Raw genomic sequence first — 13,423 nt, forward strand, 5'->3', positions numbered from 1 at the left:
TTCCTTTTGATGGCTGCATAATATTCCATTGTATATATATACCACATCTTCTTTATCCATTCATTTGTCGATGGACATCTTGGCCCTTTCCATAGTTTGGCTATTGTGGACATTGCTGCTATAAACATCGGGGTGCACGTACCCTCCATTACTGTATTTTCTTAGCACTTAGAACTACCTGAAATTATTTATTTGGGGCAGGAATTTTCTTGTTCATCTCTTATTTCCTCAGCACTTGAATCCATGCCTGGTTAATAGTAGTCACTTAGTAAATATTTGTATAGGAAGTAACTGGATTATCCTCAGAAAGATCATTCATTTATGAGAACTGTTGATTACATTCATGGGACAGCTTGTAATTGGTGAACCTTATATTTAAAATGAGTTCATTTGAATATTCTTATGCCGTTTGAGATACATTAAGCATTGCGCCTGATTTAAATATCTAAAATTATTCTGTAAGTCTCATTCTGATATGTCTGTGACATAGAAATATGTGACTGTATTTTTAATTTGAAAACATCATGACAGCTGATATAAATCTAAATCCTCTTCCATGATGCAAACTTAACAAGATGAATATAATTTTTATTTCCGTTTTTCTTTATGAGCCCATAGTAGATAAGAGTATTCAAGGAAAATAATTTCCTGTCATTTTTCCTCATTTCATTACATGTGGAAAAGGAAAACACTTTTGTTTTCTTGATTTTCTGATGGAATCATTTGGTAAAATTATAAAAGCCTGATCGTGGGCTGCAGCTTATATTTCTGTCTTTTTTGTTTTGTTTTGTTTATTTATTTGACAGAGAGAGAGAGCACAAGCAGGGGAATGGCAGGCAGTGGGGGAGGAAGAAGCAGGCTTCCTGGTGAGCAGGGAACCTGATGAGGGGCTCACTCCTAGGACCCAGGGATCATGACCTGAGCCGAAGGCAGATGCTTAACCGACTGAGCCACCCCCAGGCGCCCCTGTTTTTCTTTCTTACAGTGATTTTCTATGTCTGTCTTGTAAAGTTTATATTCTTGAAAACAAATAAAAGCTTTGAGGTTTTAGAATCTTAATGTACTCTAAATCCTATGTTGTAGGGCAGTTTGGATAAAATTAGTATTAGGCAAATGGGAAAACCAGAGTGGTTGTACAGTGACAGTATCTGGCAGATCATAGACATTCAAATATGTGAATGAATGGCTACCCAATGATAGGTTAACAGAGAAAAAGATTGGACTTTTTCTCTGGAGGTTAGAGTAGCTGGTATGTTTTAAAAGTGGAAGAGTGACATGATTAGTTGTTGTTTGGAAAGAACACTCTGGCCTCACCATCAGAACTATAGTAGGAAATGATTGGGAGACCCGTTAGGGTGTTCCTTTAGAACTGCAAGAGACGCAGTGGGTGGGATGGAGAGGAGAGAATATATCATTTCTCAGACTTTTAGAAACTAGCATCCATTATTAGCCTTGGAAACTGGTTGGATATGAGAAATAAAAATGAGTTGACCATGACTCCCAGTTTTTGGGGTTGGAAATTCAGTGGATGATGATACTCTTTATCAAGATATGAAATACAGGAGCAAGAACAGACTTGGGAAAAAGGTACGTTCAACTTTGAACTTAGTGTTTTTGAGGCACTTGAAGAACATATTGGTAAAGATTTCTAATGGGCAGTTGGATACTTAGGTGTAGAGTTTAGGTAGTAGTTTTTGGCTGGAAGTAAAATTTGGAAGTTAAGGGTATCTAAAATATAAGCTCTACAAGAGCAGGGACCTTGTCTGACTTGTTTACTGTGAGATTCCTAGCACCTGGCACAATGCCCAGGACATATGTATTTGAGAGAGGTATGATTTGTGAATGTAGTTAAAGCATAGGAAAATATGTAAATGGAGAAAAGAGAGGGCTTGGGAACATCTGCATTTGAAGAGTCATTTGAAGAGAAGAAACCAGCTAAAGAGATTGAAAAGGGGTTCCTAGAAGGTCAGGAAAAGAACCAAAGAGATTGGTGTCCTATTTTTTCCAGGCATCACAGTTTGTAGGTCTATCTCTATCACATGATTTTAACTTGATGAGGTATTAACCATGCCTGCTTTGTTTCAACATTGTAGAAACAAGCACAATATCTGTTAAATAGTAAATCTTCGGTATTGTGGAATGAGTAATTATAAGTCATAGAAAGAAACAGCTTCAAAAAGGAGTATGTGGTCAGCATTGTTCACATTGCAGAAAGGTCAAGTAAATGGAAATCGAAAGGCATCCCTTGAAATCACTGACATTTGCCAGAGCCATTTCATTAGAGTAGTGGGCTAGAAACCAAGTTTGAGGAGGTCAAGGAAGTAGAGACTGCTCTGAAGGGAATTAGTGAGGGGCAGAGGTAACTGGAGGAGATTTGTGGGGTCAGAGAAGATGCTTGTTTGTTTGCTTGAGAGACTTGATAATGTTTATGGACCGATGGCCAAAAACTACTAATGAAAAAGAATCTGAAAATCCTGAAGAGAGAGTAATGATTGATGAAAGAGGGTCCCAAAATATGGGGAAGGAATGGGGCCAAGAGCACAGGAGGATAGATTATCCTTCCTCAGGAGAGAGGTCAGTTCATCCTCTGAAATGGAAGAGAAAACAGAAAGGATGGGCATAATCACAAATATATTTCTAGTTTAGGGCAGGAGAGGCAGAAAATTGATGGCATTCATGCCTGATGACTTCTATATGTTTCCCTAAAATGGGAAGCAGGGCATTTGATCTATGATTTAGGAGAGTCCGAGAACAATGATTCAGTGTTTAGAGTGGAAGAAGGAGCTAAAAAGTTGAACATCTGTTGTCTGTGTAGTGCACTTTATTTTTCTAAACATTATATGCCTAGTGGTTAATTCATATGAATGACATATACATTACTCATGTTTATGTTTTTAAAATCGAAAATACCAAGAATTGTATGACAAGAACCATAATACGGAACACTTATTGCAGGCATTATGTTAATAATTGATCTTTTCACTTTAATTTTAGGTCCTCATACTTCAGCAAATATAGGTGTTCTAAGTAGTTGCCTGGACTTAAGAACAGTAATCCCTGAAACTTCTGTATCCAGTTCTGTTTCCAGCGCACAAACTATGGTAACCCAGCAGACCATTAAAACTGAATCATCCAGTACAAATGGGGCAGTTGTAAAAGATGAAACTTCACTAACAACATTCAGTACCAAATCTGAAGGTTTGAAATGTGTTTCACATACTGTATTTTGAACCATTTTTGTATATAAATTCATCAAACTTATTTGTTTAGATGGGAATTCCATTTCATCTTGGATTGAATCATATATAAACAGATAAAACATTTCAATTAAAATTATTATATAATATACTCTGCTGCCTTCCATAAAATATTTAAATCAGCACACACTGAAATACATTCAGAATGTATTTTTCCTACCATGAATATATTCAGCAAACTTCTTTCCCATAGAAAAACTTCATTCTTTAGACTATGGAGTAATAATTCTCCCAGCTTGATTGATTTCTGATTTTGTAAATGCTCATTTCATTCTTTTGCAATAGGACTTGTGTTTCATCTTTGGTAAACATTCTCTGAAGTTCTAGCAAGTCATCAAACCCTTGAGAAATGAACTTTGTGAATTAGTTCAAGTTAGAGCATCCATATTTCGAATTATTGTGTTTTTCTCCCTCTGGCTATTTTTTGTATGTTTATAAATTTTAATGTGTCTGTTTGCTAAGTGATTACGTAAGTCTTATATGATGAATTGTTTGGTTTTTAGTTGACGAAGCATGTGCACTGCCTGCGACTAAGATCAGCCGTGTAGAAACACATGCTACAGCGATGCCGTTTTCTGTAAGTATATGACCTGAAGATCCTATGTGTTTAAAGGTGGGATGCTGAGCAACTTCAGCATAAATTCATGAGAAGATTCTTGGGTGTCCTCTAGTGATGACTTTGCCAAAGATTGAGAAATGAAGGCTTGAATAGAAAAATGTTAAGTGAAAAAAGCTGCATAAAAAATAATATATATATACTGTGGTCCCAATTTTATTAAAAGACACACACGATACATACATTCTCACTCTCACGTGAGTCCACGCACATCCACACTCTAATGCTAGATGACTTTCTCCAGGCTATGCGGCCACAGATAATTTTTACTTACTTCTGTGGGCCTTCAATATTTTTGTATAGTGAAATGTGCTGCTTTCATAACCAGAAATATGGGTGTGTGTATGTCTACATATATATGTACATATGTAAATTACATTAATGGCTTAAAGAGTAAAAGGACATGTTACAGAATATAAAACTTCAATGGCTCTATTGCTAGCTATTGCGAGAATAGCAGAATATTGCAGATTGGGTTAGACATACCTTAGGGTAGCCCAATAATCTCTGACACTGGGTTGTTTTATGAAAGGCCAAAATCGGTCTGCATGGCACCAAACTTAAAATGCTAAGTATTTGCCTCACAAATATACCACGGTTGTCTTAATGAGGTAAATATAAGGGTAAACATATGTGTGTGCATGTGTGTGTATATACTTTTTAATTTATTTTAAAATTATCAGTCATTTCAACTTTATTGCTATGAGCAAGAGTTTTATTTGACCTAATATTTACCTCTGGGAATCTTCAGGAATTGTCTGTAGTTTTAGTTTTCTTTCAATCATGATTTTATGGATTTCGATCAGATATTTACCTTCATCAGCTTTCACCTTTCCAGAATGTTAAGTCCTAGAATTCTTAGACTCTTCTCAGGGAAGAATTATTAAAGGGAACTTTTTTTCTCCTAAACCTATTTTGCAACACATCAGCCAGAATGGTATTTGTTATTTCAGGTGGAGCCAGTTGTTTTATAAAAGTTGTTGAAGAGAGTTTTTACAACTTTAAAAATGAAAACAAGCTTAAAGATATTCCTTTAAAAAAAAAAAAACTTAAAAGACTTTTCTGGTTAGCTCACGTTGTCATGTGTGATAGCCTAAATAACAAATAATGTGAATTGTAAGCATGTACCTCTGCTGTTATATATTTAAGACAGAAATAAATAACTGAAGTGCACATTTGTTTTGAGCTTCTGGAAACAGTGTCTCATTTATAAAGAAGATGGCTTAAAAAGGTTAGTTCCAGGGATAAGTATAATTCACTTATCACTAAAAGTAGCTTAAGGTAGAGGAAGTTTATTTGTTTTAAAGCAAGGTAAAAAATATAAAACTGTTTAATCTGCTCCTCTTTAGTATATACTAAAGTATATTCAAATTGCATTTTAGTTTTGAACATTTTTTCTCCTTTTAGGTTTGGAGAATCACAGGTATTTCAAGTGCAAAGATCACTGAATTTCTGCTAGTTGTTTTTGAGTCTAGAAATAAGCCAGCTTGGAATGAATTTTTCCTTATTTGCTCCTTTGGAGCAAGGTGTAATTTCACACTAAAGGGATTACATTTTCTGAGAGGGTCTCTGAAATGACAGTGTTCTGTAAAACAGCCGGCATTTTAACATATCACTGATTGGAAAGCATGCTAACTGCAGCTAGGTTGATAGTGCAGAGCCACTGACTTGGAGAATGCCTGTCACTCCCTGTGTTTGAATTGGCATCCCTGTTTCACTGTCAGTTGACCTAATCTGTTAAGAGTTTATTTACTTACGAGCTTTTAATGTTGTGGTGTTTACCCATATACCTACTTGTAGATCACTGCATGGATTTATTAAATCTTGAAGTTTCTTATATGCACAATAAGAGTCCTGATAAATTTTTCTTTCTCTGAAATTAGAAAGAGACTCCTTCAAATCCAGTGGCCACAATGAAAGCAGGGGAACGACAGTGGTGTGATGTAGGAATTTTTAAAAATAATACAGCTTTGGTGAGCCAGTTTTATTTGCTGCCAAAAGGAAAGCAAAGCATCTCAAAGGTAGCTGTTGATCTATATTTCCTACCCTTTGAGTTATAAGTTTCATGAATGAGATATTTTTTAATAACCCTGATTCAAGTCACTTGAATGCATGAAACTGGGATCTGTTCACAATCTATAATTGAGATTCCTATCTATATGCCTAATTATCTTGTGTTCTTTTTTAAGGCACTTTTTATGGAATATATCACAAGCAGGTCACTTAAAAAAACTTATACAATCACTGGGCTGGATTTTGAGTCATAAATAATATGGTCTGGCCAGTACAGAGAAGGATTTTTTGAAATATCTCTAATTTTGTTACCTGGTGTGTTTTGAGAATGGAACATTTTTTCTTACTGAGAACTTTTTTTTTTTTAAGGTTTATTTATTTATTTAGCGTTTGAGTGCGCAAGTCAGGGGAGGGGCAGAGGGAGAGAAGCAGACTCCACACTGAGAGTGGAGCCTCTGTCTCAAGACCCTGAGATCATGACCTGAGCCAAAATCAAGAGTCTGACGCTTAACCAACTGAGCCAGCCAGGCGCCCCTTTACTGAGAATTTTTTAAATTCCTGATTTCACAACTTAAAAAATTTAAGAGCTCCTGTTGGTTATTGAATACAATCTAATTTTCTCTTGATTCTGAAACTCCTTTAAAGAAGAACTCATATATATAAGTGAGACATTAACCCTAAGAATTACGAAATAAATAACAGCTCCAAAGCACATTGAACTGATTTTTTTCTGGAATGGTGAATTTCAGAGAGTGAATTGCCTAGACCTACATAAATGGATAATTTATCATTTATCATTACATTTTAGTTTCTCTAATACTACTTCTGATATCTTTCTTTTTCATAGAATTCTTCCAATTGACAAAAACAGAAATCCTGGTTAATAATTTGTTAGTATTATACCTAATGAAATTTCTGGCGGTAGTTTGATTTCATATATAAGGGAATAACAATATCTAAGGGCCTAGTAGCTACCTGTTTTTCCCAAAAGAAAAATAGCATAAAATTTAGAACCAGTAAGCTTGGGTTTGAATCATTAGTTCCAGGACTCAACAGTGTGACCTTGGACAAGGCACTTGTTTAACCTCTCTGAGACTCCGTTTCCTCATCTATAAAACAAAAATGATATTGCTCCCTTAAAATTGGGAATGATACCATTAGCACTACCTGCCTCACAGTGGTGCAGTGAGAGTTAGGGAGAACATGGAAAAACTGTTTGAAAGTTGTGAATGTTATGAACTTCTACCCAGAATATGCAATCCAGTTATTTAACATTTATTCAGCATCTGCTGAATATTAATTTTTAAAATGCTCTATACTACATGCTAGTCACTTCTGTCAAGCTTGCTTGCCTATATCCAAAGGGTATTGTTCCTGGTTAGACTATTTGAGAGTAGTTCTTCTGAAATTTCTACTCTAAGTTTATAAAGATAGTTGTTACTTTGTTTATAGTGGTCTTCAATTTTTTCTACCTTCATATTCTTTATGTGCAGAACACACTTTAATTTCTTTTTATAATCAGTGGTTTTTAACTGGAAAGGGCATTTTTCCTCTGGATAAGAATCACCAATTTATGGGCTTAGTTGCTTTTGTATTGGAAGGTTTATTCCATGTGTAAAAAAGGGAAATAAATGTGAACTAGAACCTTAAAACATAATTCATTCTTTAAAAGTTTTCTTGTTGAATGACAAAATGATGAATTGCACCTTTTGACTTTTGCATGTATTACATTTTAGATAGGAAATGCAGACGCACCTGACTACAGTTTACTTAAGAAACAAGATCTTGTTCCAGGCACGGGATATAGATTCAGGGTTGCTGCCATCAATGGTTGTGGAATAGGCCCTTTCAGCAAAATCAGTGAATTTAAAACTTGTATTCCCGGTTTTCCTGGAGCTCCTTCTGCAGTCAGAATTTCCAAGGTGAGATGTCAGGTCAAGGCTTGGTGATTTAATTATTGAAATTTTGTACATGAAGTAAAACTGTCAGTTTAGAGATTCATGTTAGTAACTGATGAAATGAGAGGTATCTAAAAGGGTGGATTGATGTACACCTGAAACTAATGTAATGTGTGTGTCAATAGTACTTCAATAAAAAAAAAATTAGGTCTTAAATAAAAGGGGTGCATTATAAGTTTAAAAAATGTTTGCTAATCACTCATAATTTTAAGGACCAAATTTCAAGCAAAATTACAGCATCCAAAATATAGAAAGTCAGGGAAATCTGGTATTCTTCTTAATATTAACTTTGTTCTTATTGTATGGAACCAAAAAGTTTGTGCTGGAGAATTTTAATAGAACACATGAAATTGAATTATATTTTATCCTAAGGTCCTGCCCCTCTTTAGAGAAGAAAAGATCTGCTTTCAGGTAAGAAAAATCCCTTTCTTAGGATGGTACAGGCAGACATTTAAGCCTAGTTATGATATTGAAAAGTGGGCATGAATTAAACATTGTAGATCCAATTAGGTTTTTAAAAATCAATAATAAAAGTTCTAGTATCTAATGCAGTTACTTTAGCGGAAAGCAGTATTTTGTATTCTAAAGATAGACTCAACATTGTAAGTGATATTAGAGAAAACTTCAGAACCTTTACGTGTTGTTTTTTTTTTTTTTCCTCCTCTCTTCAAGAATGTTGAGGGTATCCATCTCTCCTGGGAACCTCCAACTTCCCCTTCTGGAAATATTTTGGAATACTCAGCCTACTTGGCTATCCGCACAGCACAAATACAAGATAATCCAAGTCAGCTTGTGTTTATGAGGATTTATTGTGGTCTTAAGACATCATGTATAGTAACTGCCGGGCAACTTGCAAATGCACATATCGATTATACATCCAGGCCTGCCATTGTGTTCAGGATATCAGCAAAGAATGAAAAGGGATATGGACCAGCTACGCAAGTTCGATGGCTTCAAGGTAACAATAAAAAAGCACCTTTAAATTGAATTTTTTTTTTTTACTGAAGCTATTGTGAAGATTATTTATTAGTAGCTGGTTTTGAAGATTTGTCATTTAAAAGAGTATTCTCCGACTGTATTTCTAGCACTTATGAGTTTGAGTTTGTAAGTTGTTCTTAAAATGTATTTGCTCAATTTTAGATCCAAATAAAAATAGAAAAGAAGCAAAGACTCTCTGAAAATTAGTATATGGATTCGTCCTTACAGTTATATAACTGCTTTTTTATAAAGGAAAATAGTAAATTAAGATAAAAGCTAGAAGGCTTTATTACCCCAGTATCTTTTCTAAAGGCCATGTAACTCAGTCATCCTAGAGTTACTGAGATGATTCTAGTAACTGGCTGTTGTGCACTGCGCTGTCCTACATAGTAGATGTTCTCTCCATTGTCAAGGACCCGTCTTTGAGTACTCCCTCTAACTTTATTATTCTAGATGAGCAGCGGTCCTCTTAACAACTGTCTTCTACTGGACAATATTTGTGATACTAATTTTAGTAGCCGCTATTTGATTCATTTCTTTTGTTTGTCTACAGTTAGCACAGAGCTTAAGAAATTACAAAAGAAAGAAAGAGGTGAGTTCAGAAACTCTGATTTTGAATTTTTATTATTTTCTAAGAATCATGGCAAAATACAGAAAGAATAATGGGTTTTCTTGATTCATACCTGATATATTGGAATATATTTTTGGCCAAAGCGCTTAACTTACCCGGTCCTCGGTTTCCTCATTAATAGAAGACAGAATTTTAAAAATTTACATTTAAGGTTTCTTTCAGCACTAAAATTCTGTATTTTCATCAGAAGCAAAGTATATCTGTGAACATTTTAACATCTGTCTTAATGGCTCTAACTTTGCTTTTGCTGAAATTAATAAAACCTTCATAATTTAAAATTCAAAATTGAAGTATATATGTCCTCCTTATTGCAGAAAGAAAGAAGCACCTTAACAGAACACAAGTTTTGAAATAGTGTTTTAAACATTTGTAAGATTTTTGTAAATGCTCTAAATGTTTTATTTTTGCATTGTTTTTACCTCAAAATTGTATAAACTTTTTTACAACTGAAATATAAGCATTAGACAGCTCACTCAGGTCCCATTGCAACCTTAAAGATGCAGATAGGCATGATGGATCCTCTGCCACAGGTAGCTTGTTTTGAACCTTTTCGGAATGTCACGGTTCCACTGCCTGTTCAGATCTGGAATGGAAATACAGAGCAATAAGTGCAGAAAAGGTCGTTCACACTACAAGCTGCAATAATCGCACGGGCCCAGGCCTATCTTTTTTATACCGTGTAACCTTATGCCAGTGTAGGTTGACTGAGTAGCTGTGTCCTCGAGCTTCACGTAGAATACTCCCAGCCAAGATGGATTTAATTGTGCAGAATTGATATATATGTATGTTCCAGTTACTAATTTAAAGTGTATAGAATATTTTAATATATAATTTTTGTAAAGAACTGGGATTTTTATACTACAGTATTTGTAATTAATGTGTCTCACTAATTAAGTTTCTCTTGAAGAAAATATGCAAACTGTTAGACACGTAATGAGTGATTTCCAAACTCTAAAGGTAAAATAAATGCACTACTCTGGTGTTGTTAGAGTACCTTTTTTGTGGCTGTATGAATCCTTAATCTTTAAATGTGTATTTTACAAACAATGTTTACAAGGAGCCTCTCTGGTTTGTTATGTCAGCACCTCCCTTGGTGAGAGCTTCATTCTGCATTTGTTAAATTCATATGCTTTGCTTTTAGCATATGCTTGCTTTTTGCACTAGTAGAATTTTAACTTACCTCATTATTATGTTTGTAATCATTTGTATAGCTTCCATAATATGTCTGATATAGGCTAAACAAATACTTAACCAAAGTTAAAATAAATGGTAAGCAATTTTGCACATATTAAATGCTAGGGTTTGTTGTGTATATGTGTGTGTTTAGTATAAAAAGAGTAAGAGTGGAAAGTTAGAGTATATGTTTCAAGTCCAATTATTTTAATGATCTGTTTGCTTTATTAGAAATAAGGTCTCGCTTTTACCTCCTTATTCTCTGCATTAATTAACAATTTGCATCTCGAAGCACTTCTCTTAATGACAGGACTAAGTTGACTTTAAGCAAAGAATAGAATATTTGTTTGAGTGTGCACATTTGTACCTATTTAGTATTTGTTTAGTTTACTTTGCTTTACATTGCCTCAACTGTGCTGTGAACCTGTGGTTCTAACGTACATCTTATTTTTAGAGAGAAAGGCCGTCTTTCTGTACCAAGGGATTTGTGAAAATGACAAATGTTTTTACTTTAAGAATAAGCCCAGATTTTGTTATCATTTTTTGGCATTTGTACATTAAGCAACGGTCATGTTTATGGGTGACTGAAAAATGCCATTGAGAAATCCCTGTGGCTTGACATTAATAGTTAATAACAGATCTTCAAGCTGCGTGTTCATGAATAGAATGGACTAGGGTAAATAACAAGAGAAGTGCGTTTAGCTTCCTATGATTTGCACATTTTCTGAGTGAAGATCCCTGAGTAGCAGTGGGCTAGATCATGCAGATATCTTTCATAAGAGGATTTATGCTGAGTTAAATGACTTTCTTTACTCCTCCCTGCTGGATAGGCAATTCAGATGTTCAAGCCTTTGTGCCACAGTCATCTTCCTGGGCTCTACAACTTTGTTTCACATATGTAGTAAAAAGATTTTGATGTTGCATGCTCTTAGAATTATATTTTCTAAAATATTGTATTGGCTTCATTTTAGTTTAGTAAACTGTTTTGGTAATTTAACTAGAAATAGGGTATTATAAACTCACTTTTATCCACATTAAAACAAAAACGGAAAGAATCTGATTGCATGTATGAGGCCCCCTTGCCCTATAATCCAATTACATAAATACCATCATCTATAAGAAGGTAAAACTGTTGATCCATTATTTCAAAGACTTGTAGCCTAGCAAAGATTTGTTCTGGTTAGAGATATGGTCTACTATAACTGAAGGTATTTTTATTTTTAAAAAATTGCAGCACTTGTAGCATAAAAATCATTTGTAACATTGGCTATAAAGAGATAGTTAGTATTTAAAGTTATTGTAGTAATCTGACCATGAATGAAATAGGTTGCAAAATAGACTTGGTCTTTGACTGCTTAAGGTATAACTGACAGTTAAGTTTTCCAAGACTGATTTTAGGCAGTTTCATGTATTATGTACCAATGATAATGTAAAATAAAGCACCTTTTCTATTATAACCAATTACAGGTGTTATTTATTTTGAACTCTATGAGAGAAAAATTAGTGATGGCAGAGTAAATCTGTAGAAATGTTGACTTTGTATCATTCTTAAAATAATATAGGCCGTCTCATAAAGAATAGATTGTGTCCCAAAACTTGTTTTTAAGTTAGTGGATTGTGTTCGGGAGTCATGTTCTCATACAGATGTGAAGCTGTATCTCTCTAACCTTTCCTGTGGCTGAGCTCATGGGTGAAAAGGCACATGGCTCCAGGAAACAGATCTAAACTGTTGCCATCTCTTTTTTTTGTCTTCTATTCATTCTTAATCTTTTGTCTTTATGCCTTGCACCCACTTTAATTCACAGCAGCCAGATTTCTGTCCTGCTTCTCCATCAAAATGGCTCTAGCAAAGGTCAGGGATAACTTCTCATTTCCCAAATCCGGTGATTACTCTTGTCCTTCATAACTCAACCCCTCCCTGGAGACTTGGACATTTTCTTGGTTTCTGTGATACTCGCTCTCTCTTTCCATACCTCCTCCTGTCTCTAGTCCCCTTTTCCACTTGCACCTGCTTCCATTCATTTTTTTCAAGACTCAGGTCCTTTTTCAAGATTTCAATATGGAGCCTTTCTTGACGTGCTCCATCCATATCCAGGTAGATTTGCCTCCTTCTTCTTGTGCCCCCACTGTCCTTTGTCAAATCTTCTGTCATAGCAGCCTAAAAAACATTGTATCCTTACTTGTTAGCATTGTTTTCTCCCTCTGCCAGAATAGTGGTAGGTCTTTGAGGCAGAGACTGGGTCTTTATATTTCTTACATATCGGCCTTTCAGCTGGTACTTAAATATGTTAACACATGGTTAAAGAAAATTGTCATCTTTACATCTCTCCATATTCTCACTCCCCTCTCTCAAATTGGGGTGAAAATGGGAGGGAGGCTTTGATAGGGAAAGAGATTTTAGCATATTTAGTAAGCCTCTGGAGGAAATACTAACTCCAGCTTTGTCTTATCCTACCTTGCTCTTACTTAGGTTCCTAGGAGAAGTTCTGGGATAAATAAACGATGTGTCACATATGTACTGGGCTAAAAGGGGTTTAATCTAGGTATGTACAGATCTCAAGCAGAAGTCTCTGATCTAAAAAGATCTGAGCATTTAGTGAGATTGTTGGATATTGCTGAATTATGATTTTTAACATTGGATGATCCAGAAAATGAGCTAAAAATATTTCCAAACTATTTCCTTGTAGGAAAGCCATGGGCAATTATCTAGCATTAGGAAAAAACCACCTACCTATTTAATGCTTAAACACAGGGACTGCTGAAAGACATGGAACACCAGCATTAATACATATCAATT

The 13,423-nt window shown here is 35.0% G+C and overlaps 1 protein-coding gene across 4 annotated transcripts in view; it reads left to right on the top strand.

The window, feature by feature from the left end:
* HCFC2 (host cell factor C2) overlaps positions 1-13,423 on the top strand; it is a 67,077-nt gene that overhangs the window by 25,808 nt on the left and 27,846 nt on the right. Inside the window, exons 11-17 of one of the 4 annotated variants that reach the window (XM_081822307.1) lie at positions 2,995-3,198; positions 3,761-3,834; positions 5,757-5,894; positions 7,623-7,808; positions 8,217-8,255; positions 8,517-8,802; positions 9,376-9,414. In XM_081822307.1, the coding sequence (XP_081678433.1) occupies positions 2,995-3,198; positions 3,761-3,834; positions 5,757-5,894; positions 7,623-7,808; positions 8,217-8,255; positions 8,517-8,802; positions 9,376-9,414 (966 nt within the window). Of the gene's footprint in view, positions 1-2,994; positions 3,199-3,760; positions 3,835-5,756; positions 5,895-7,622; positions 7,809-8,216; positions 8,256-8,516; positions 12,084-13,423 lie in introns of those variants that run through there. The other 3 variants (XM_081822309.1, XM_081822308.1, XM_081822310.1) reach the window with 3 other exon arrangements.

Source organism: Leptonychotes weddellii, chromosome 5, assembly GCF_054177405.1.
Source record: "Leptonychotes weddellii isolate Sample4059 chromosome 5, ASM5417740v2, whole genome shotgun sequence".
In the NCBI taxonomy this organism is placed as follows: Eukaryota; Metazoa; Chordata; class Mammalia; order Carnivora; family Phocidae; genus Leptonychotes; species Leptonychotes weddellii.